Source organism: Haliotis rufescens, unplaced genomic scaffold (genome assembly GCF_023055435.1).
Source record: "Haliotis rufescens isolate VD_foot unplaced genomic scaffold, xgHalRufe1.0.p SCAF_3, whole genome shotgun sequence".
Lineage (NCBI taxonomy): Eukaryota > Metazoa > Mollusca > Gastropoda > Lepetellida > Haliotidae > Haliotis > Haliotis rufescens.
Window position 1 is genome coordinate 50208833 of NW_025964001.1, and position 22856 is coordinate 50231688.

The window sequence follows — 22856 nt, forward strand, 5'->3', positions numbered from 1 at the left end:
GTTAATGCACAAGTGACATAAAGCTTTCAAAAGTGAGTCAACGCTGACCAACCACTATGCTCTCAATTCAGTATGCTCTCAATTCATTGGTAAATATCCAATGTACTCAGTCTGAGAAATAATTTTATGTACACCACCAATATTACTTCTGAACTCGAAACACCACATTGTCTTTCTGAAAAACAGTTGATTAGTGTCACATGATGATTTTTATGAATGTGTGGAGCTTTGACCACATGTTTCACATATGCTTGTAGTCAAGATTCTTTATTACGATATTGGAGGCCATGTGGCAAACATCTATAGTCCTCACAACTTGAAACATCACAAAATATTGCGATTATTAGTTAATGAAGATAGATGCTGTGTGCTAATACATATAAAGTGACCCCTGTTGTGTGTGCCCAGGAGGAGCTGATCACCACCATGAACAAGATGAAGACGAAGCTGGAGAAGGAGGTGGCCAACCACACTGAGACCAAGCAGCAGCTGGACAACCTGCTGTCTTCCCTGGCAGAGGCCAAAACACAGGTAGGAGGGGAGGCTATCGGTAGGAGGGGAGACTATAGGCAGGAGGGGAGACTACAGGCAGGAGGGGAGGCAACAGGTAGGAGGGGAGACTATAGGTAGGAGGGGAGGCAACAGGTAGGAGGGGAGACTATAGGTAGGAGGGGATGCAACAGGTAGGAGGGGAGACTATAGGGAGAAAGGGAAGGCTATAGGTAAGAGGGGAGACTATAGGCAGGAGGGGAGACTATAGGCAGGAGGGGAGACTATAGGTAGGAGGGGAGACTACAGGCAGAGGAGGGGAGACTACAGGTAGGAGGGGAGGCCACAGGTAAGAGGGGAGACTACAGGTAGGAGGGGAGGCCACAGGCAGGAGGGGAGACTATAGGCAGGAGGGGAGGCCACAGGTAAGAGGGGAGACTACAGGTAGGAGGGGAGGCCACAGGCAGGAGGGGAGACTATAGGCAGGAGGGGAGGCCACAGGTAAGAGGGGAGACTACAGGCAGGAGGGGAGACTATAGGTAGGAGGGGAGACAATAGGCAGGAGGGGAGACTGTAGGTAGGAGGGCAGACTATAGGTAGGAGGGAAGACTATAGGCCAGAGGGGAGACTATAGGTAGGAGGGAAGGCTATAGGTAGGAGGGGAGACTGTAGGTAGGAGGGGAGACTACAGGTAAGAGGGGAGACTATAGGTAGGAGGGGAGACTACAGGCAGAGGAGGGGAGACTACAGGTAGGAGGGGAGGCCACAGGTAAGAGGGGAGACTACAGGTAGGAGGGGAGGCCACAGGCAGGAGGGGAGACTATAGGCAGGAGGGGAGGCCACAGGTAAGAGGGGAGACTACAGGCAGGAGGGGAGACTATAGGTAGGAGGGGAGACAATAGGCAGGAGGGGAGACTGTAGGTAGGAGGGCAGACTATAGGTAGGAGGGAAGACTATGGGTAGTAGGGGAGACTACAGGTAGGAGGGAAGGCTATAGGTAGGAGGGGAGACTATGGGTAGTAGGGGAGACTACAGGTAGGAGGGAAGGCTATAGGTAGGAGGGGAGACTGTAGGTAGGAGGTGAGACTATAGGTAGGAGGGAAGGCTATAGGTAGGAGGGGAGACTGTAGGTAGGAGGGGAGACTATAGGTAGGAGGAAAGGCTATAGGTAGGAGGTGAGACTGTAGGTAGGAGGGGAGACTATAGGTAGGAGGGAAGGCTATAGGTAGGAGGGGAGACTGTAGGTAGGAGGTGAGACTACAGGTAGGAGGGAAGGCTATAGGTAGGAGGGGAGACTGTAGGTAGGAGGGGAGACTATAGGTAGGAGGGAAGGCTATAGGTAGGAGGGGAGACTGTAGGTAGGAGGGGAGACTATAGGTAGGAGGGGAGACTACAGGCAGAGGAGGGGAGACTTTAGGTAGGAGGGGAGACTATAGGCCAGAGGGGAGACTATAGGCCAGAGGGGAGACTATAGGCCAGAGGGAAGACTATAGGCAGGAGGGGAGACTACAGGCAGAGGAGGGGAGACTGTAGGTAGGAGGGGAGACTACAGGCAGAGGAGGGGAGGACACAGGCAGGAGGGGAGACTATAGGCCAGAGGGGAGACTATAGGTAGGAGGGAAGGCTATAGGTAGGAGGGGAGACTGTAGGTAGGAGGGGAGACTATAGGTAGGAGGGAAGGCTATAGGTAGGAGGGGAGACTGTAGGTAGGAGGGGAGACTATAGGTAGGAGGGGAGACTACAGGCAGAGGAGGGGAGACTTTAGGTAGGAGGGGAGACTACAGGCAGAGGAGGGGAGGACACAGGCAGGAGGGGAGACTATAGGCCAGAGGGAAGACTATAGGCAGAGGAGGGGAGACTGTAGGTAGGAGGGGAGACTACAGGCAGAGGAGGGGAGGACACAGGGAGGAGGGGAGACTACAGGTAGGAGGGAAGACTATAGGCCAGAGGGGAGACTATAGGCCAGAGGGGAGACTATAGGCCAGAGGGAAGACTATAGGCCAGAGGGGAGACTATAGGCCAGAGGGAAGACTATAGGCAGGAGGGGAGACTACAGGCAGAGGAGGGGAGACTGTAGGTAGGAGGGGAGACTACAGGCAGAGGAGGGGAGGACACAGGCAGGAGGGGAGACTATAGGCCAGAGGGAAGACTATAGGCAGAGGAGGGGAGACTGTAGGTAGGAGGGGAGACTACAGGCAGAGGAGGGGAGGACACAGGGAGGAGGGGAGACTACAGGTAGGAGGGAAGACTATAGGCCAGAGGGAAGACTATAGGCAGAGGAGGGGAGACTGTAGGTAGGAGGGGAGACTACAGGCAGAGGAGGGGAGGACACAGGCAGGAGGGGAGGACACAGGCAGGAGGGGAGACTATAGGCCAGAGGGGAGACTATAGGCCAGAGGGGAGACTATAGGCCAGAGGGAAGACTATAGGTAGGAGGGGAGACTGTAGGTAGGAGGGGAGACTACAGGCAGAGGAGGGGAGGACACAGGCAGGAGGGGAGACTATAGGCAGGAGGGGAGACTACAGGCAGAGGAGGGGAGACTGTAGGTAGGAGGGGAGACTACAGGCAGAGGAGGGGAGGACACAGGCAGGAGGGGAGACTACAGGTAGGAGGGGAGACTATAGGCCAGAGGGGAGACTATAGGTAGGAGGGGAGACTGTAGGTAGGAGGGCAGACTATAGGTAGGAGGGAAGACTATAGGCCAGAGGGGAGACTATAGATAGAAGGGGAGACTATAGGTAGGAGGGGAGGACACAGGTAGGAGGGAGACCACAGGTTGGAGGGGAGACTACAGGTAGGAGGGGAGATTACAGCTATGAGAGAGACCACATTGTCGGTGGCAGGAAATGGCAGCGTACAAGCATAGAAACTGTTGCAAAGGAAGAAACTCATGCACAGCACTTAAGTTGTCAAATTCAGTAATATGCATTGTTCCTTTGAGACAGGGATCATTAATGACTATAGTAGATATAATGAACTGTTATATTAAGAGTAACACCAGTGTATGTAATGTATTTCAGCTGGAGACAGAGCGTGGTGAGAAGCAGAAACTACAACACCTGGTGAAGACAGGCAGCCTCCCAGACGATGCCAAAGTGGGCCTGTCATCTGCTACCACTACATATATAGCACCCCTAGGAAGGATGAACTCAGCTCCTGCCCCACCCCCTCCACCACCCCCACCCCCACCCCCAGGGTCAGCTCCTCCTCCACCACCACCAGCTCCAGGACAACCAGGTACAGTATTCTCCTGATGAAGGGCAAGAAGTAGCCCTGAAACATTGCTCCAACCATAGAGAAGTTGTTATCCATAAAAGTCATCATGTTCTTCTAAGTGCTATTAACGACTTGGCAAGTACTTGTATTCAAGGAATTCTCACCAAAAACCTATGGTTGTGGGTTTGAATCCTGGTTCGACCCGATTATGTTTCTAATAATAATAATAATTTATACATTTGTATAGCGCAGCATTCACTGTGCATAAGTGCTCTGTGCGCTATAATGAAACTTGTAGTCAGTGGGAGTGTTTTTTGAACAGGTGGGTCTTGATGGGTTTTTTGAAGCAGGAGAGTGATGAGGAAGTCTTTATGGAGAGAGGGAGTTCATTCCACTTGGAGCTTGCTGTGTAGGCGAAGGATCGCATGCCGAATGATAATGTCTTCACAGGTGGCACTGTTAGAAGGAGCTGGTTTTGGGACCGCAGAGGGCGCACATTCTTTAAGGTGGAATCAGTTCTGTCAAGTAGGCTGGAGCTAGATGGTTGACACATTTGTAGGCAAAGAGGAGAAATTTGTAGTCAAGTCGTGCAGGTATTGGCAGTCAGTGTAGGCTCTCTAGAATCGGGGTTGTATGTTCAAATTTGCGGGTTCTTGTGACAATTCTTGCAGCAGCATTCTGTAATAGTTGAAGTCGGTTAATTTGTTGTTTACTGATGTTAGAGAGAAGGCTATTGCAGTAGTCTATCCGGGACATAACAAGAGACAGGACCATACTCCAAGGTTCTTCACTTTCTGGCTTGGTGTTACCTTTACATCTCCAATTTTTATGTCACAATCTAAAGCTTTAACCCTCATGGTGCCTGGACGTCAGTCAGCCTGCAAACCGCTCAGTGCCGCACTGTGCTGACGTCGCGGTTACAAAAACGTATACATTGTATCAAAAGTGTTGCAACGTCTTTATTTCTTCACACAGTGTAACCAAACTGTATAACATGCAACTCAAGTTGATTGTCTTTCCAACAGTATCTAAAGTCACCAAATCCCTAAGATCTATGCACTGGCCAGCCATCTATAAAAGTGCTGGTATTATAAGTTTCCTACTTTGTCACATTAATCGTAATATGGACGCACCCGAATACGGCAAGCAAAGTCAAGTAAGCGCCCTTGTTTGAAATCTAAATGACCAATAATTCATATCATTGGCAAGTACATGTCCTAACAGTGATAGACATATGATATTTATGTTGAAGTACACATTCACTGAGAATTTTCCGTGAGTTATATTTACCGATAAAAAATCCCGATGAAATTGTGCGTGTTTTTTATGTCGAAACAAAATTGACATAAGTGGTCGTGATTAATTCATACGCAGACTGTTTCAAAGATAAAATCACAAAACGAATGACAGTTTGGAATGTATATCTTAAAGAAATCCCGGTTACGTCCATGTATGTTTCAATGACCGTGCTCTTTTATTAGTGATAAAAACAACTTCGGGGTAATTGACTTCGTACATTTTCAAAGGACAAAATGTGAAAGATCGCCAAACAGCCCTAACAATACTCAAATTGACATCGCTCAATATCGGGCATCATTATTATTTCTTAATAATTAACAAGATTATACTAACGTAATACCACCCAAGAGTAAGTACATGTAGATTCAATCAAAATTGTTGAAACGTTTTCATGGGCAGCAAATCTATTCAACAAACCTATTTTCGATCACTCGCAACTCGGGCGCGATATGTCATTGTTTCACTATGACCACCAGAAAACATACATCCTTGTATCAGTTCGTATTTCGCACTTGGCTGCCTAACTTAGACCTTTGCTCAAAATATACTTGTATGGCCAGTCCATGAAATACCACCGTTTATTTCATTTATTCATTTGATTTATAAATACGACTTTAGAAGTGTATTTACACCTAGCTATAGGTATGTACATTTAAGGACATACGTGATAGTTTATTTCCACTAGTTTCCCATTCCATCCCATTCTACTAAAGGAAAAGTTTAAAATAGATAATGATCGTAGGTCAATGAAAGTAATGGAATTATTTGTCATAAAGGAAAAATATATTCTTGGTATTGAACTTCGAAAATTTAACAAGCAAAATCTTTAATAAAAATGGTTTATTATGTCTTTCCTTTTTTCTTAATTTTGGGCTAGCTAAACTAGATCTACAGCTTGGAGGGAAGATATACAAATTAAAATGGTGAAAAACAACAACACAAGAATGCATTGATTTTGCTCTTAGACAAATATTTATTTAAAAAAAATCTATTTCATACTAAGGATACAAAACAAAGTAGAATCTAATGACTACTATGTCACTGGTCGAAGTATTTGGTAATTTAGATAATGCAGAGTGAAAAAAGACATAATTATAACTATATAAATCATCAAAACGAAATCACATTTACACTGAAAACTTTTTGTCTTTCAGAAATTGATTATCTATATATTGTGAGTAGATCTTTACTTTTACTGTTTATGTTATAAATTGAACCATTCGAGATTCTAATAGATGAAGCTAAAATATTAAAATTCTAGGTTGTTTAATATTGGATCCATTTTGACAGCTTTCTCGCTGTAATCAACTAAATGCACATTATTTTTTTTGGAATATCAAGCCTTCAAACAGATATGAAAAGCACATGTCAACATACCAAAATTAGAAAACTGCGCCAAATATTCCAACACTGTTAGTCAAATGATAAGCGGTCTCATTCACTCGTCGGTCGCCGTAGATATTTTCCAATCGTGATGTACTAGATATGCTTTCTAGTTCAGTCAAAGAGAATATTGTTATTTGGAAAATGAAACCACGTGTATCCATTATACTACCAAAACATTAGATCAGCTGTTTCATGTGACGTCATCCACGTCACAACACGCGAGGTCAAATCACGCGCATCTGTCCAGACGACAAATTCACAGCGGCGGGAAATCACCGACCGTCTATTAGCCTATTTGAATAAAATTGCAGATTGTAACGAAATTAATTTTACTCATTGCTGACATTTCAGATGACATATCAAATAAGAGTTGAAGACTTACAATAGATTATCATACGTTAATCGAGAGTACAGCGTACATAAATAATTTGTAAATCTAATATTAATTTTGAATCTAATATCCATGGCAGAATGTTTGAAAACGAGCTAGACCTATAATATATTCCATTTTCTGAAGAGATTAGTAATGTGTATTTGATGATATATATATGCATACACAATTGGTTATCAATTATCTTCTACAATCACAGCATGTACCATGTACATTAGACTCATGGAAAATACTATTTCATCAAACCAATCACAGCCCCATTATCACAGTTTCAATGAAAGGAAAAACAAATCCAAATCGAACTTAACAGCACAGCGTATCCATAAGCGGTTAATCCAAATACAAAAAGGTATTGATGTCATCATTGTAGAAGTTATGTTGATGTTTTCAGAAGTTGCTTTATGTTTGTATCGCGTGTACCATCGACAGAAACGGGGGCCGAGCTACCACATGTGGAACCGACCTTGACACAATTTGTTTACAATATGGCGTCGACTCACGTTAGATGTCGTGGCCACACTTTTGAAATCTACATTTGCGACAAAATGTGAAACAGTTAGGGCAAGTCACTCACACGGTCAGGTATTTTGAGCAATCACACATGACTTTTAGTCATTTCATATGAAAAAAGTAGCAGTTATTTGTCTGAACAGGCGAGTATGTAGGACAACCGGTAAACAAGAAATCGCGGCACAGATATGATGCAAACGTGCCCTGTTGGTAACTTCGGGCTTGGCCATTCAATGTTTAGGTTTTGATCATGAATTTCCTGCCCATAAATAAACACTGTACCAACTTAATATTAACGATTACAGCTATCTTTCCATATTTTTTATTTGAATATTTTCTGTAAATCAGCATCATAAACAAAAAGACAATCTGCACAGTCGGTTGGTATGTAGCACCGTGCTAAATCGCCATGACACACAGTCGATAAACATATGCAATACTTGAACAAAAAACTTCCGTGGCCGACTAAACGTTAGTACTCTTACGCCAATAACTGTACAGTGGGGACTAGTAAATCTTTCTGACCAGTCCGATCAGATTTCATTTTCAAATTGGCTGTCTGATATAATAATAGTTACGTGTATGTGACACGAGTGCATAATAAAAAAATGCCTTCCTTCGCATGAAGTTCAACATTGCAGAAAAAGATCGAGAAGCTCGGTAACCACATAACTTATCTCGCTATATTTCGCAATCCGTAGCTCTGCATAAAATATGAGTTACATGATATTAACGTTGAGATGATTAGGGTGATGATGGTTATAAATTCATTCAATGAACGTCATAAATGTAATGGAAATATACACTGTCGTTTTCTCATGTGTACCGACCATTCCGCCATTACCGATAGTCGATAAAAATATACAAAACGTGTAAATAAACTTGTTCGTAAAGGAGTGAACAGAATTGTATTTACGTAAATAAGTATATAGTTGGGAAAAATATGTCTTTCTGACCACTCAGGTCATACTTTTTCTTATGAACAAGGACTTTGTCTGAAAATATTTACGTGTATGCGACATGGGTGCATAATCAAAATTCGCCGTCATTCGCTTGGTGTTCAAACATGGCAGAAAAGGCCGAGAGGAGCGGTAGCCACTTTACTAATCTCGCCATATTTCGCAATCCGTAGCATTGACTAAAGTATGAGTTACACGATGTTAAAGCTAAGATGATTGGGGTGATGATGGTTATAGTTTTGACTTTGCGCACTCAGTATTAAGTATCAAACTTCAAAGTTTAAAAAGGGCATTTTCTCGGGACCATATATGGTCCCCTGGCACTATGCGGGTGTGAAAAGTGAGGGACCATATATGGTCCCGTGGCACCAAGAGGGTTAAGTTGTGATAACTTGCTTTTCGATCCAATTAGCAGGTATTCAGTCTTATCAGTGTTAAGTTTGAGAAGGTTTGTTGTCATCCAATTCTAGGTTTGTCAAGACCATACCTGTGCTTGTAGATTTCAACAGGGGTGTTAACATCCAAGACCTGCATCACGTCAGGCTTTCCTCCCACATTAAGCTGACACGTCGTGATATAACTGGAACACTGTTGAAAGCGCCATTAATCCCAACTCACTCACTCACTCACTCACTCACTCACTCACTCACTCACTCAGTCACTGAATGGGTTAAAAGAAATTTTTTTACCTATCCTGCATTACTCCTAAATGCATTTACTGCTTACCTTATGAGAGAACAAAGACAGCGCTCAGCGATGGTCTTGGATGAAAAAAAGATGTTGTGTTTTCAACACCGGCTTTTTGCATGCACCATCACCACTGTCATTTTGACCTTGAAGACGAGTCACCTTCACATGTCTCGTAACAGCAAGGACGTTAAGGTTTGGGAAACAGGCAGTGATGTGATGAAGGTGACTTGTCATCAAGGTCACATGACAGTGAGTAATGCAGGATAAGTATACAAATGTAAAAAATATTTAGATTTTACTAATTTTGAATTTGTTTTATAAATGTCAAACTACATAAGAACACCATCTTCATGGTTTCATTTTCTTATGATAATAAAAGTTGTAATAAAGTGTGTGTTTTTGAAGGTATAGGTGAATATATGTATTTAAAAAATCTGTCAAACTAGAACATGTACTTACGAATGACTTGTTGATAGTTTCATTTTCTTTGAGTACAGTGACAGTAAATGTACATGTGTCATTGACATGGGTTAAGAGGTATCTTTTTTATTGATTTAATAAAACTCCATAATAAAACAAATGGAAGAAAGCGTGGCATGTACCTGGTTTTATTTTGTTCTAGGTTTATCTAATCATTTTTCACCTGGCTTTGCGAAGAGGAAGAACGCACCCAAACCAGGAAACCCTCTCAAGTCTTTTAACTGGACAAAACTACCAGATGTAAGGCAAACTTTAAATACATTTCTATCATGTATTAATAATCTTGTATGTTTGTTTCTGTATTGAACAGGTTATGCATGTTGTTAACAGTGATGGAAAGTGTTTATTGTTTTGTAAAATATTACAGTTACAAATAACAGTCCACCTTTGGAATTCACCCAAGTCTGCTATCCTGATACTAGATTGTGCGTCAAACACATTTTTATTTCGTTGAAGCAGGACCAGCTACAAACTTGGTTTCAATATACTACTTCTCTGGCGTAGTTTTTAAAAATAAATGTCGAAGGCTGTATCCTATGAGAATTAAAAATGTAATACACAAGTCCAAATGTAATATACAAGTACAAATGTAATATACAAGTACAAATGTAATACACAAGTCCAAATGTTATACACAAGTACAAATGTAATACACAAGTACAAATGTAATACACAAGAACAAATGTGATACACAAGTACAAATGTAACACACAAGTCCAAATGTAATACTCAAGTACAAATGTTATACACAAGTACAAATGTAATACACAAGTCCAAATGTAATACTCAAGTACAAATGTAATACACAAGTACAAATGTAATACACAAGAACAAATGTGATACACAAGTACAAATGTAACACACAAGTCCAAATGTAATACACAAGTCCAAATGTAATACACAAGTCCAAATGTAACACACAAGTCCAAATGTAATACACAAGTAGAAATGTAATACACAAGTCCAAATGTAACACACAAGTCCAAATGTAATACACAAGTAGAAATGTAATACTCAAGTAGAAATGTAATACTCAAGTACAAATGTGATATACAAGTCCAAATGTAATACACAAGTCCAAATGTAATACACAAGTAGAAATGTGATACACAAGTAGAAATGTGATACACAAGTACAAATGTGATATACAAGTACAAATATAATACACAAGTTCAAATGTAATACATTGTACACAAGTACAAATGTAATACACAAGTACAAATGTAATCCACAAGTACAAATGTAATATCAAGTTAATTCCAGACTTATTTCTTTACTTGGTACACACACTTTTTTTGAGGTAATGTTCTTTGGTTGAAGTATTTTATGAAAATGTCCATTTTAATGTTTGGGGTCGGCAGAATGTGTTAACAAACTGAGAAATCTTCCCCAGGTTTATGATTGAAATGGGACCATGTATGATACTAGTGAATTGTGTTACTTTTCAGAATAAGATTGCAGGAACAGTGTGGAAGGATCTTGATGATACAAAGGTAAACACATTGTCGTTACATGGAATTTTGTAATATAACAGTAGAAGTGTCACTGACTATATTCTACAGGGTCTTAAGAAAGTCAGTAATAAAATGGTACCAAAGAATAAGATCTGGTCTAGTGGTTTAAGATGCTAAAACTTGCAAAGTAGTATTGCATGGCTTAGATGCCTGGATCTGCCAATTTATGGTTGGAATCCCAGAAGGAGATTCATGGTTCTAGCAGAACCATACCATTACTCATGGGTTTCACAAAATTGGTAAACAGTGACGCAGATCGTAGTTTTGAAACCATAGTGCAAGGGTGTATAGTTCTGGTAAACATCCACGAACTGTGTCGCCAGATGTCTATGATCGTGGGTTTGAATCCCAGTTTGCTCCAATTATGTTTTCTGGTTTGTGAGCACTATATACCCTTGCTCATGGGTTTCACCAAAGTGGTAAATATCTGAGACCTCCATTACTCCGGCCTTTCCTCCTACATGAAGCTGACTTACTGTGATATAACTGGAATACTGTTCAAAGCAGTGTTAAACCCAACTCACTCACTCACTCACACACTCACACACTCACTCACTCAACTACCTGCATCACTGTGATCTTCCTCCCTCAGTATGGTGACTCTGAGATCATGTTCAGTGTTAAACACCATTACCTCACTCACTGTTACAGTTATACAGCATGCTGGATCTGTTGGACTTCGAGAAGACCTTCTCGGCCTACCAGCACAACCGTGGTGAGGGGGAGGATGACACAAAGAACGTGAAGCCCAAAGCCAAAGAGCTGACCGTGATTGATGGGAGGCGTGCCCAGAACTGTACCATCCTCCTGTCCAAGATCAAACTCAGCAATGAGGAGCTACGCCGGGCCATCATGAACGTCGACTCCAGCGAAGATCTCCCTAAGGACATGGTAGAACAGGTAGGGATGTGTGTCCTCACCAACATGCAAGATCAGCTTGAATACTCTAATTCAGTATTGTGGAAATACAAGTTAACCCTTAAACTGCATGGATGTCAACAACATGCAAAATTAGATTTGAATGTTTTATTTCAGAGGTAGAAACATAATTTTTTTACTTATTCTGCATTACTCCTTAATGCATATTACTGCTTGTTCTTGACAGAGAAAAGAGCTGTGTGAAGGTATTTGCTTGAAGAAGTTGCTCCAACTAGCAGTGACGTCACAGATCATCACATTACTCTTGTCACTTGATGAGAGAAGACCCGTTTTTCTTCTTGTAACATAAAAGTGGTTCAAACCCTCACGTGTTTGCTGTCTGAGTTAATGTTGTTTTGTCTTTGTGTTGTGCATACGGTTTGTATTTTGTACATTCTATGTTTGATAAACATGTGCATAACTTTATTAGACACTTACTGGCGTTTTCTCAAAAGAAGACATAAGGCCAGGTGTCTTGTTGCTCCAAGTAGCCATCTTGAATATTTTGCGTAGCCAGCCGTTTGTGGACTGGTTTGCGTTCTATATTCTTTTGCTTGGTACCCCACGATTGGTGTATCATCACATGTATTGTTTTGTTTGATTGTATGTTGTCTTACGTTTGTCGTTATATTTGTTTCATAAACCCACATAGTGGGATAAAGATATTATAGCATACATAATCGGGCGGGGATGCATTGTGATTTTACACTGCTTCATTGCAGATATCATGCCCTCCTGCTTAAAGTGCCAGCGCAATATGTCGGCGTGGGATCCCCACCCTCTGTGCCTTAATTGTACATCTCAATGCCACCAAGATCACCGATGTAAAGACTGTTTACTGCTTTCACCCACAGCTTTCAGACAGTATCTTTGTGTTTGCACTAAACGCAGAACACAGCAGGCCAGAAAACACCGGCGCAGGATGTCAGACCTTTCCGAGGTTTCACTTTCCAGATCGGCCATCTCGGATGACGGGATCAAACCGCTCCACCTCAGTCCGAGTCTCCGACATCAAACTTGCCTACATAGAGACTGAGATTCACCACACGCTCAAACCCCTCTCTCTGATAGCGTCGCCCTCCAGGGCCATACTGCAGGACTTAGCGGAGGACAACCCCCATAGGATTGACAATTTAACTACTGTCTTATCCTATCTCCAACAACAGGTGGAACAGATGCGCTCCCACATGCGCACCGCTCTGATCGAGCTCACTCCCACCAGACGCCTTGGGTACCTTGCCTTGTCCAACTGGGACCCAGAGTTCAAGAGAGACCTCTTGCGCCAACCCTGGTCCGGCTCTGACCTCTTAAATGGGCAAATATCCCAGACACACGCCCAGGTCTCAGCCTTCGCCCGTGATGAGACGGCTCTCAAGGCCCTGGCCAGGGTGTCTCGGCCAGACACTGCTAGGGCGTCCAAGGCTAGGGCGTCCTCCGGTCCCTGGGGTGGGGCGCCACCTCAACCTCTCGAGGCAGAGGCAAGGGGAAAGGAAAGTCCTCAGGCTCATACCAGCCCCGTCCCGCCTACCCCAAGAGGGGTAACGCCAGCCGCAGGGACCCCCAGTGAACCGCCGGACGGACACGACTGGGACCTCCCACCCCCAGCCGTCCAAGTTGTCAACACCCCAGTAGGTGGGAGACAGGCTCACTTCTGGTAGAATTGGGAGATCCTGGCGCATCCACCGTACTTCCGGATGACCACGCTCAGGCTACTGCGATCCCGGATCCAGGCGCGGGAGGCGCTCATCAGCCTGGACATCGAGGACGCCTACCTACACGTCCCTATACATCCAGGCAACCGGAAATTCCTCCGCTTCATCTTCATGGGCGGTCCTCCCGTTTGGAATTTCTTCGGCCCCGTGGCTATTCACATGGCTTACCAAGGCGATAGCCTCGTACCTCCATCTCCGGGACATCCAGTTCGAGGCATACATAAGTAGCAGAATATGTGTGTGCATCGATAAATGATGTCAAAACACGGCTACGGATGTGATTCGTTTTATTAGATGACGAGTATGTGTGGTATACTTTTCTTTCACACCCTGAAATGCACAATAACACTCAATGAGAATCTTGTAAATTATGACAATTAAAATGAGAACATGATACTTCATTAGGATTACCTTATACATATATAGAGGATATGTATACGTCAGAACATGATACATCATTAGAATTACATTATACATACATATAGTGCATACATCAAATCAAAATGCTTCTTAGGTGGTGTAAAACGTGATCAATAGATAAACATAATAATAATATATATTTACATGTGGTGATAAGTAAACATACCAGAAGTATGGCCTCTAGGTGTAGGTTACACTTTAGTCTGTCACGACTACATGGCCAGGGCTACAGTGACATCAAAGTACCTATAAATATGGAAGTTATTCTAAATGTACAATAAAACTAGCTTCCTTACACAATGCTCTTGCACGTGTGGATATTATTATCAAATCAGTGCTATTGTTTATACATATTTACAGATCTGAACACAGCACTACCATCAAACACAATAAATTACTAAACATCCTAAAACTATCATAAATGTCCACACACTTACAATAAATTTAACACATATATGATAATAGCCTCATAAACATATTCAAACCACACCCTGTCCAGGAGAATCAGACATTGACTAAATCTCACACACATCATAACAAATACCTTATTTAACGTACACCTATTTATATAATCTTATTTATGAAAAGATAGCTTTATATATGTTTTCATATTTAATTGGAAACATACCTGGACTTTACAAAATCTGTAACATGTGCCCACTTGCTGTCGTCTGTCAGTGACTTGTCTGTGTAGTGACTGAGGTGCAAGTGAGGGTTAAAAAGCATGCAAAGCTGATCCTAAGGAAAACAATAGGGTCAACCACTGTAATATCTGTAATTGAAACGCAGTAGTTTTAAACTAGCTAGTGTATAATATTATGACAGGCCAACAGATGTCCGCTCTTGTAATGCGATTAGTTGCGGGTAAGCGCAATCACGTGCTGTTATGTAACATGCGACAGTCTGAATAAACAGCCGGTCAAGTGGCAGGCTCGTCTCCCTACTCCCGCGTTTGTCGTTCCTCCCTGAGAACCCAACATTTTGGCGACGAGGATGGGATCCCAGGTAGCTATGAAGTATATGTAAAGGAATTTTAGTACGTTTATCTGGCTGTTTGACGGTACATTGACGAGGTGTGTTCATTGCCACGAGTGTGTTAGTCAAGAGCACGTGGTCTGCTGACCTTTGTTTCACCCGTCAGTGTGAAATAGGAGAAGCGGTATAGATGAACATTGACTTTTGTTTCGCTCTTCTTGAGGCATTATAACCGTCACTATCTTCAGCTCAGAGATTATGGCTACCACGGGTTTTGTTTGTGGATTGTTTGAATTTAATCCAAAGAAGTCGACATGGGAGGAATGGTGTGAGATACTGACACATGTTTTCGTGGCAAACGGAATTACAGACGAAGACAAACAGAAAAGCATACTGTTAGCGTCATGTGGAACTGAAACTTACCAGTTGATAAGAGCATTGGTTCAGCCCGTGAAACCTAGCGAGAAAACGTTTGACCAGCTGGTGGTTTTATTGAAAGAACATTTCACGCCTAAACCATCGGAAATTGTTCAGAAATTTAAATTTCATTCACGGAATAAGAAGGCTGGTGAAAGTGTAGCTGCTTATGTCGCCGAATTTAGAAAGTTGACTGACGGGTGTGATTTTGGAACGTCTTTACAGGCCATGTTGAGAGACAGGTTAGTGTGTGGTATTTGTGATGACAATATTCAGAAAAAGTTGTCAGAGACTGCTCTAACATTTAGTAGTGCATTGAAAATTGCTAACGCAATTGAGGCGGCAGACAAGAATCTACAGGATCTTCACGGTGATAAAACTGTGGGACATTCAGTACACAAGTTTCGCAGTAAACCATCAGCACAATGTACCAAAGACCAGAGGCCTCAAGTTGGATCTGGAAATAACAAACCTTGTTTTAGATGTGGAAAAACTACTCATGCTCCACACATGTGTTTTTATAAGAATGAGAAGTGTCATAAGTGTGGAAAACGTGGCCATATTGTGAGAGTCTGCAGGTCAGGAGAATCAATTCCGCAGAAACAGAATTCTAAGGCTTAATTCAAGGGAAGACAGAAAGTGAATGCTGCAGTGAGTGAGGTGAACTCGTGTGACCCAGGTAACAGCAGTGCTAGTGTGGAAGACTTGTTTGAGAACTCGCTATTTCATGTTAGTACTCAGCCTTTGGCTAAAGGTGATCCAAACTACCCAAACCCCTACTACATTACAATGGATGTTAATGGCACACCAGTGACGTTTGAGGTTGACACGGGATGCCCAGTGACCATTGTGAATGAGCAGACGGCTCAAAGAATTGGCCTTCAGTCATCGACATTGTACACATCACAAGTACCCCTGCGAAGTTATACAGGACAGGAAGTAGATTTGAACGGTGGAAGTATCTTACGAGGAGAGATCTTACTCCTTACCGATTTCCATAGCCAAGGGTAATGGTTCCAATCTTCTAGGTCGTACATGGGTACAGCCTTTGAACTTTGACCTGAGGGATGTTTCGGTGAACCTTATGAAATCTACAGATTTGACACTTAATGATGTTCTTGAACGACACTCAGCTGTATTTGTGGAAGGTCTTGGAACACTTAAGGGATTCCAAGCTCACATCTCCGTGGATAAAGATGCAACTCTGAAGTTTTTCAAACCTAGATCTGTGCCGTATGCATTACGTCAGAAGATAGAAGTTGAACTTGATCGCTTGCTGAGTGAAGGCATTATTGAGCCAGTCAAGCATTCTGAGTGGGCGTGTCCCATTGTGCCAGTCATTAAACCTGATTCTTCTGTCAGGATTTGTGGAGATTTTAAACTGACAGTGAATCAGTTTTCCAAATTGGAGCAATATCCAATACCAACGTTTGAAGATTTGTGCACGAAGCTATCTGGGGGTGTAAAGTACACCAAACTTGACATGAGTCATGCGTATCATCAGTTAGTCTTGGATGAAGAATCGCGAAAATATGTCGTGATTGACACCCACAAAGGACTCTTTAGGTACACAAGATTGCCATTTGGAGTATCTTCGGCACCCGCTATCTTTCAACGGATGATTGAAAGTATTCTACAGGGACTCGATTACTCAGCGGGTTATCTCGACAATATCATTAACTCTGGAATCTTCGTGAGCATCTTCGTATTCTGGATGAAGTACTTCATCGATTGTCAGAAGCAGGATTACGTTTGAGAAGAAACAAGTATGTCTTTATGGCTGATGAAGTTGAATATCTTGGTTATAGACTTGACAGTGAAGGTTTGCATCCAGTGGAGAAAAAGATTGCTGCAATTCAGGAAGCTAAGGTCCCTGAAAATGTGAAAGAATTGAGAGCTTATCTTGGTATTCTGAACTACTACCATAGGTTTCTACCAAATCTGCCTGACACTCTCTCCCCCTTGTACAAGTTGCTACAAAAAGAAGTGAAATGGTCATGGAGTACATCTCAACAAAAAGCGTTTGAGAAGTCAAAGAACTTGCTTCAGTCTTCGGATGTCTTGATTCATTTTGACAGCTCCAAACCACTTTTACTGCAGTGTGATGCATCCCCCTACGGAGTAGGTGTTGTGTTGGCTCACCAACTGCCTGATGGTTTGGAGAGACCTATAAGTTTTGCTTCGAGGACACTGACTAAGGCAGAGCAGAATTATTCTCAACTTGATCGTGAAGGACTGAGTGTGATCTTTGGACTGCGAAAGTTTCATAAGTATGTTTATGGACGTCATTTCCAGATCGTGACAGATCACAAGCCGTTGGTGTCATTATTCAATGAGAATAATCTAGTGCCACAGATGGTGTCTCCAAGAGTTCAGAGATGGTCAGTGTTGTTGACTGCATATGACTATAAATTGTACACAGGAAAGGTACACAGCATACCAATGCAGACGCATTGAGCAGGTTGCCAGCGCCTGACTCAGGGAAGCCTATGGAAGACATGACAGTCTTAATGCTTCAGGAATTGGACACATGCCCTCTGAAGTCGACAGACATAAGTATTCAGACTGGCAAGGACCGAACATTGTCTATTGTTCGAGAATTTGTGATCCGAGGTTGGCCGCAGCGTGACAAGTTGGATGACCACTATGAGCCGTACAACAGAGTTCGTTCTGAACTCAGTGTGATGGGTGGATGCTTATTGAGAGGTTCGAGGGTCATCATTCCATTGAAACTCAGATCTGTCATATTGTCAGAGTTGCATCAGTCCCACCCAGGAATCACCAGGATGAAGGGCTTGGCCCGAAGCTATGTTTGGTGGCCGCATCTAGATGCTGACATAGAAACAACAGTAAACAGTTGTGATTCATGCCAGGAAAACAGGAATTGTCCAAGTATAGCTTCCCTACACCCTTGGGAGTATCCTTCTCAACCTTGGCAAAGACTGCATATGGATTATGCTGGTCCATTCATGGGTAGCATGTTTCTTATAGTGATTGACGCCTACTCCAAGTGGATTGAATGTGTACCTATGTCGTCGTCAAATGCAAAGGCTACCATAAACCAGCTGCGTCGGATGTTTGCAGCTTATGGCATACCAGAAATTATTGTAACTGATAATGCTACAGCTTTTGTTGGGGAAGAATTTGCTACATTTATGTCCAGAAATGGAGTTGAACATGTGACAACATCCCCTCATCACCCGGCTGGGAATGGCTTAGCAGAAAGGGCGGTTCAAATAATAAAAGATGGATTAAAGAAGACAACTGGTGACACAGTTGCAACTCAACTACATAGGTTACTATTTTCTTATAGAATTACACCACAGTCTACAACTGGTGTATCACCTTCAATGTTGTTTCTTGGACGCAGATTGCGTTCGCGATTGGACTTGATGTTTCCAAACCTTACCTCAAAGGTGAAAAAGAACCAGAGAAAACTTGTGGATCAGTCAGCTCTAACGAAATGTAGGGCATTCCAAGTGAATGACTCGGTGTGGGTTAAGAACTTTGCTTCAGATCCAAAGTGGATTAGTGGACAAGTTGATAGTGTAACTGGTCCATTGTCGTACATCATCAAGTTAACGGATGGAAGATTGGTCAGAAGGCATGTGGATCATGTCAGACGCAGGATGTCTTTATCTTCACCCCGAAGGGACGTGATTGAACGTTCAGACACTCCGCTAGAATCACAGTCTTCACGAAGGAAGGAGTATGAATCAGACTTACCTGACACATCACAGGTAGATTCCCATGAGGAAAGTATCCAAGGGGATGTTTCAAGTGTACCAGATATGTCTGAACCGGGGGAGGAAACGCTGGTAGTGACATCGCCTGTAGCACCCATACTTCGTCGTTCAACCAGAGTGAAGCAGCAACCGTCTTATCTGAGGGACTTTGTGTCAAAGTGACATTTGAGTGAACTGTGATTGTCATTTGCAGTGAACTATGTGTCAAGGTGGCATTCGATTTAGCTGTGAATTACAGTTACTTGTATCAGGACTATAATACTTCAGCAGGTTATCAGTATTATTATGTGTCGAAAAAAAGTTTAGTTGAATTTCACTTTCTACTTTAACAATGTTTTCATTATGACTGTAACTTGTCAAGTAATCAGGGTTATTAGTACTTTACAAGAGTCAGTGTACATTGTTAAGTTACTTATACTTTATGAAGTCCGGTGGACTATGTTGCTTATCAAAGGTTATTATTTTGGTTTCAAAGTAACTTAAATTTAGGAGGGGCGGATGTAATATCTGTAATTGAAACGCAGTAGTTTTAAACTAGCTAGTGTATAATATTATGACAGGCCAACAGATGTCCGCTCTTGTAATGCGATTAGTTGCAGGTAAGTGCAATCACGTGCTGTTATGTAACATGCGACAGTCTGAATAAACAGCCAGTCAAGTGGCAGGCTCGTCTCCCTACTCCCGCGTTTGTCGTTCCTCCCTGAGAACCCAACAACCACTAAACCAGAACATTTGCCCTGGCTGACACAAAGGAGCTGATAGGGTAGTGACTGACCCAAGCATAACTAAGTTAAAAGGTGTTGTATCAAATCTTCATTAAAATCCCTAAAACCCGTACTGCAAACTAATACTAAATACTAATATTAAATACTAATACTAATAATAAATACTAATACTAAATGCTAATATTAATAATAATACTAATGCTAATACTAACTACACTATGTATTATATACACTATATACTAATACTGACACTGACACAAATAACTAATGCTAATATTAATACTAATACTAACTACACTATGTATTATATACACTATATACTACTGGTATATTACTGGTAAGTTGACAGTTATCTGGACCCGGTCACTTTACTCCGCCACAGGGACTTCACCCTTCGACTCCTATACCAGTTGGGGTGGAAGAGCAACTTCAGGAAGTCACAGTTGACACCTTCCAAGCGCCTTCAGTTCATCGGGGGCCTCTTCCAGACGGACCTCGACCTCATCTCTGTACCCAGAGACCGGTGGGAGCGCATGCAGGCGCACCCGATTCCAGCTCTCCACCTACCTCGCACTCTGTGCCAATGGCAAGTCCTCCTGGGCCTCCTAACCTCGGCACAGGACTTGACCTACAGAGGAAGGCTCCAACTGCGTCCTGTTCAGATGTTCCTGGCGCCCTACATCAGACGCCAGGACCCCGCTCAATCCATCATCCTCCCGGATCATCTCAAGCAGCATCTCCGGTGGTGGACGGTGGAATTGAATGTCTTAGGCGGCGTCTCCTTGACAGGGTTTATGACCTCTCTACGCCTCTTCGTAGACGCGTCCCTACAGGGATGGGACGCACACCTGGAGGGACAGGTCACCTCAGGGCTGTGGTCCACCGATCAGCGCCTATGGCATATCAACAACCTCGAACTGGAACCGGTTATCTTGGCCATCACTCACTGGAAGCAGGCGCTCAGACACGCCCGGCTCTCCATCTCGACAGACAACATCACTGTCGTTTGGTGTCTCTGGAACTCATTCGTCTTCGCTCCTTCAGCAGACGTTCCGATTATTTCACCTAGTGGATCAGCTGAGGATCCAGTTCCAGGTCCACCACATCCCTGGAGGGACTAAAAGCGTGTGCTTTTTCCGCCACCTGTACTCCTTCCCAAAGTCGTCCAGAAGATCAGATCGACACGGAACCTCGATCTGACTTTGGTCGCGCCCTGGTGGCCAAAAAGGCTTGGTTTGTCGACCTCAGAGAGCTATCAGACGTCAACCCCCTGCCACTCCCAGATTGGCCAAACCTTCTGATCCACCCTTACAGCAGACAGCCACACCCAGGACCAGACAGGTTACGTCTTCATGTCTGGTCCATTTACAGAGAGCTTTGAGCGCCAAGGGCTACTCGGCCAGAGCGGCTAAGGCCATCATGATGGCACATCGCCCAACCACCAGGAGCCTTTATGACGACAAATGGCAATCCTTTGAGAGCTTTTGCAGGAGTAAGCACCAAGACTCCACATCTGCATCGCCTCAATTCCTGGCCGAGTTTATGCTCAATCTGCAACACAAGCGTAAGTTCAAGGGCAGTACCATCATGACCTACCTTGTGGCGCTCAACTCTGTCCTGGCAGTCCCGAAAGATAGACGCATGACGAAAATCCCGGAACTCCAGGCACTGCTCCGCTCCTTCAGACTGGAAGACCAAAAGGCGAAGTTTTGTCCCCCGGCCTGGGACTTGAACGTCATTCTCACCTCGCTGAGAGACGCGCCTTCCGAGCCACTCAAAACGTCGTCATTCTACAACCTGACAAAAAAGACGGTCTTCCTACTGGCGCTCGCTACAGCAGCCCGGGTCAGCGAGCTACACACCCTAGACATCACACGGGTCCGTTTTGAGCAGGGAGCACACGGAGCCGTGCATCTGGGCCTGTGCTGGGACTTCATTGCAAAGAATCAGCTCCGAGGCCAGCCCGATAGATTGTTCCTCATCCACCCCCCGTCATTGATTGTGGGCACAGAAGACGAACGAGAGCTCCGTCTATGAGGTAAGAGGGCTTGGTTGCTACATCCGACGATCTGAGGAACGCCGTAGACAACGACGACGCCTCTTTGTACCAGTATCTGCGACCTCGCAAGCGGAGGTCAGTCGCAACACGATTGCCCTCTTGCTTCGAGCCATCCTCCTCCAGGCCTACGAGGCCGCGGGACTGGACCCTCCACGCTCCACACCGTTTTTAGCAATATTCCAGCAATATCACGCGGGGGACACCAGAAATGGGCTTCACACATTGTACCCATGTCGGGATTCGAACCCAGGTCTTCGGCGTGACGAGGCTAGGGAACAGAGTCTGGAAATAACAGATGAAAGGTCCACATCTGAAGGTATGCCCACCTCCGGTGCTGTACGATAAAGATGCATTAAGGAGTAATGCAGGCTAAGTAAAAAATCTAGTAAAATCCTAGATATTTTTTATATTTGTATACTTATCCTGCATTACTGCGTCTAAAGGGACCCGCCCATCGCAGATCTACCTCCCCTAGGTACCTTCCGATGTCTCGGACTACAGAGTAATGTGATGATCCGTGACGTCACTTCCTTTGGTCACGTGAGAGCTGCGTGATGGGTTGGCTAGTTGGAGCAACTTCTTCAAGCAAAGACCTTCACACAGCTCTTTTCTCTGTCAAGAACAAGCAGTAATATGCATTAAGGAGTAATGCAGGCTAAGTATACAAATATAAAAAATATCTAGGATTTTACTAGTTTAACCCACTGCATACCCAGACCTACTACAGCTCACATAATATTCAGTGGCAGTGAATGAGGGTGATGTTAGCAGCAAATCTGATATTTAACTTTTTAGATTTTAGGTTTTTGTTAGACTTAATAGCGAGCAGTTACATCTTGTTTTTGAAAGAATTGTTTGAAATAGCTAAAGAGTTGCATAAATATTCCATTGCCAGTAATTGAGATTTCAAGGATATTTATTTAACCTGCTAAAGTTGATGTCACAGTGG

The 22856-nt window shown here is 43.4% G+C and overlaps 1 protein-coding gene across 1 annotated transcript in view; it reads left to right on the plus strand.

Annotated features, from left to right (window-relative positions):
* The window catches only part of LOC124117810 (disheveled-associated activator of morphogenesis 1-like), a 180056-nt gene that overhangs the window by 127819 nt on the left and 29381 nt on the right, over positions 1-22856 (plus strand). The window contains exons 14-18 of the mRNA XM_048403044.1: positions 409-531; positions 3511-3727; positions 9564-9661; positions 10870-10914; positions 11587-11835. Coding sequence (XP_048259001.1) covers positions 409-531; positions 3511-3727; positions 9564-9661; positions 10870-10914; positions 11587-11835 — 732 coding nt within the window. The remainder of the gene's footprint in view (positions 1-408; positions 532-3510; positions 3728-9563; positions 9662-10869; positions 10915-11586; positions 11836-22856) is intronic.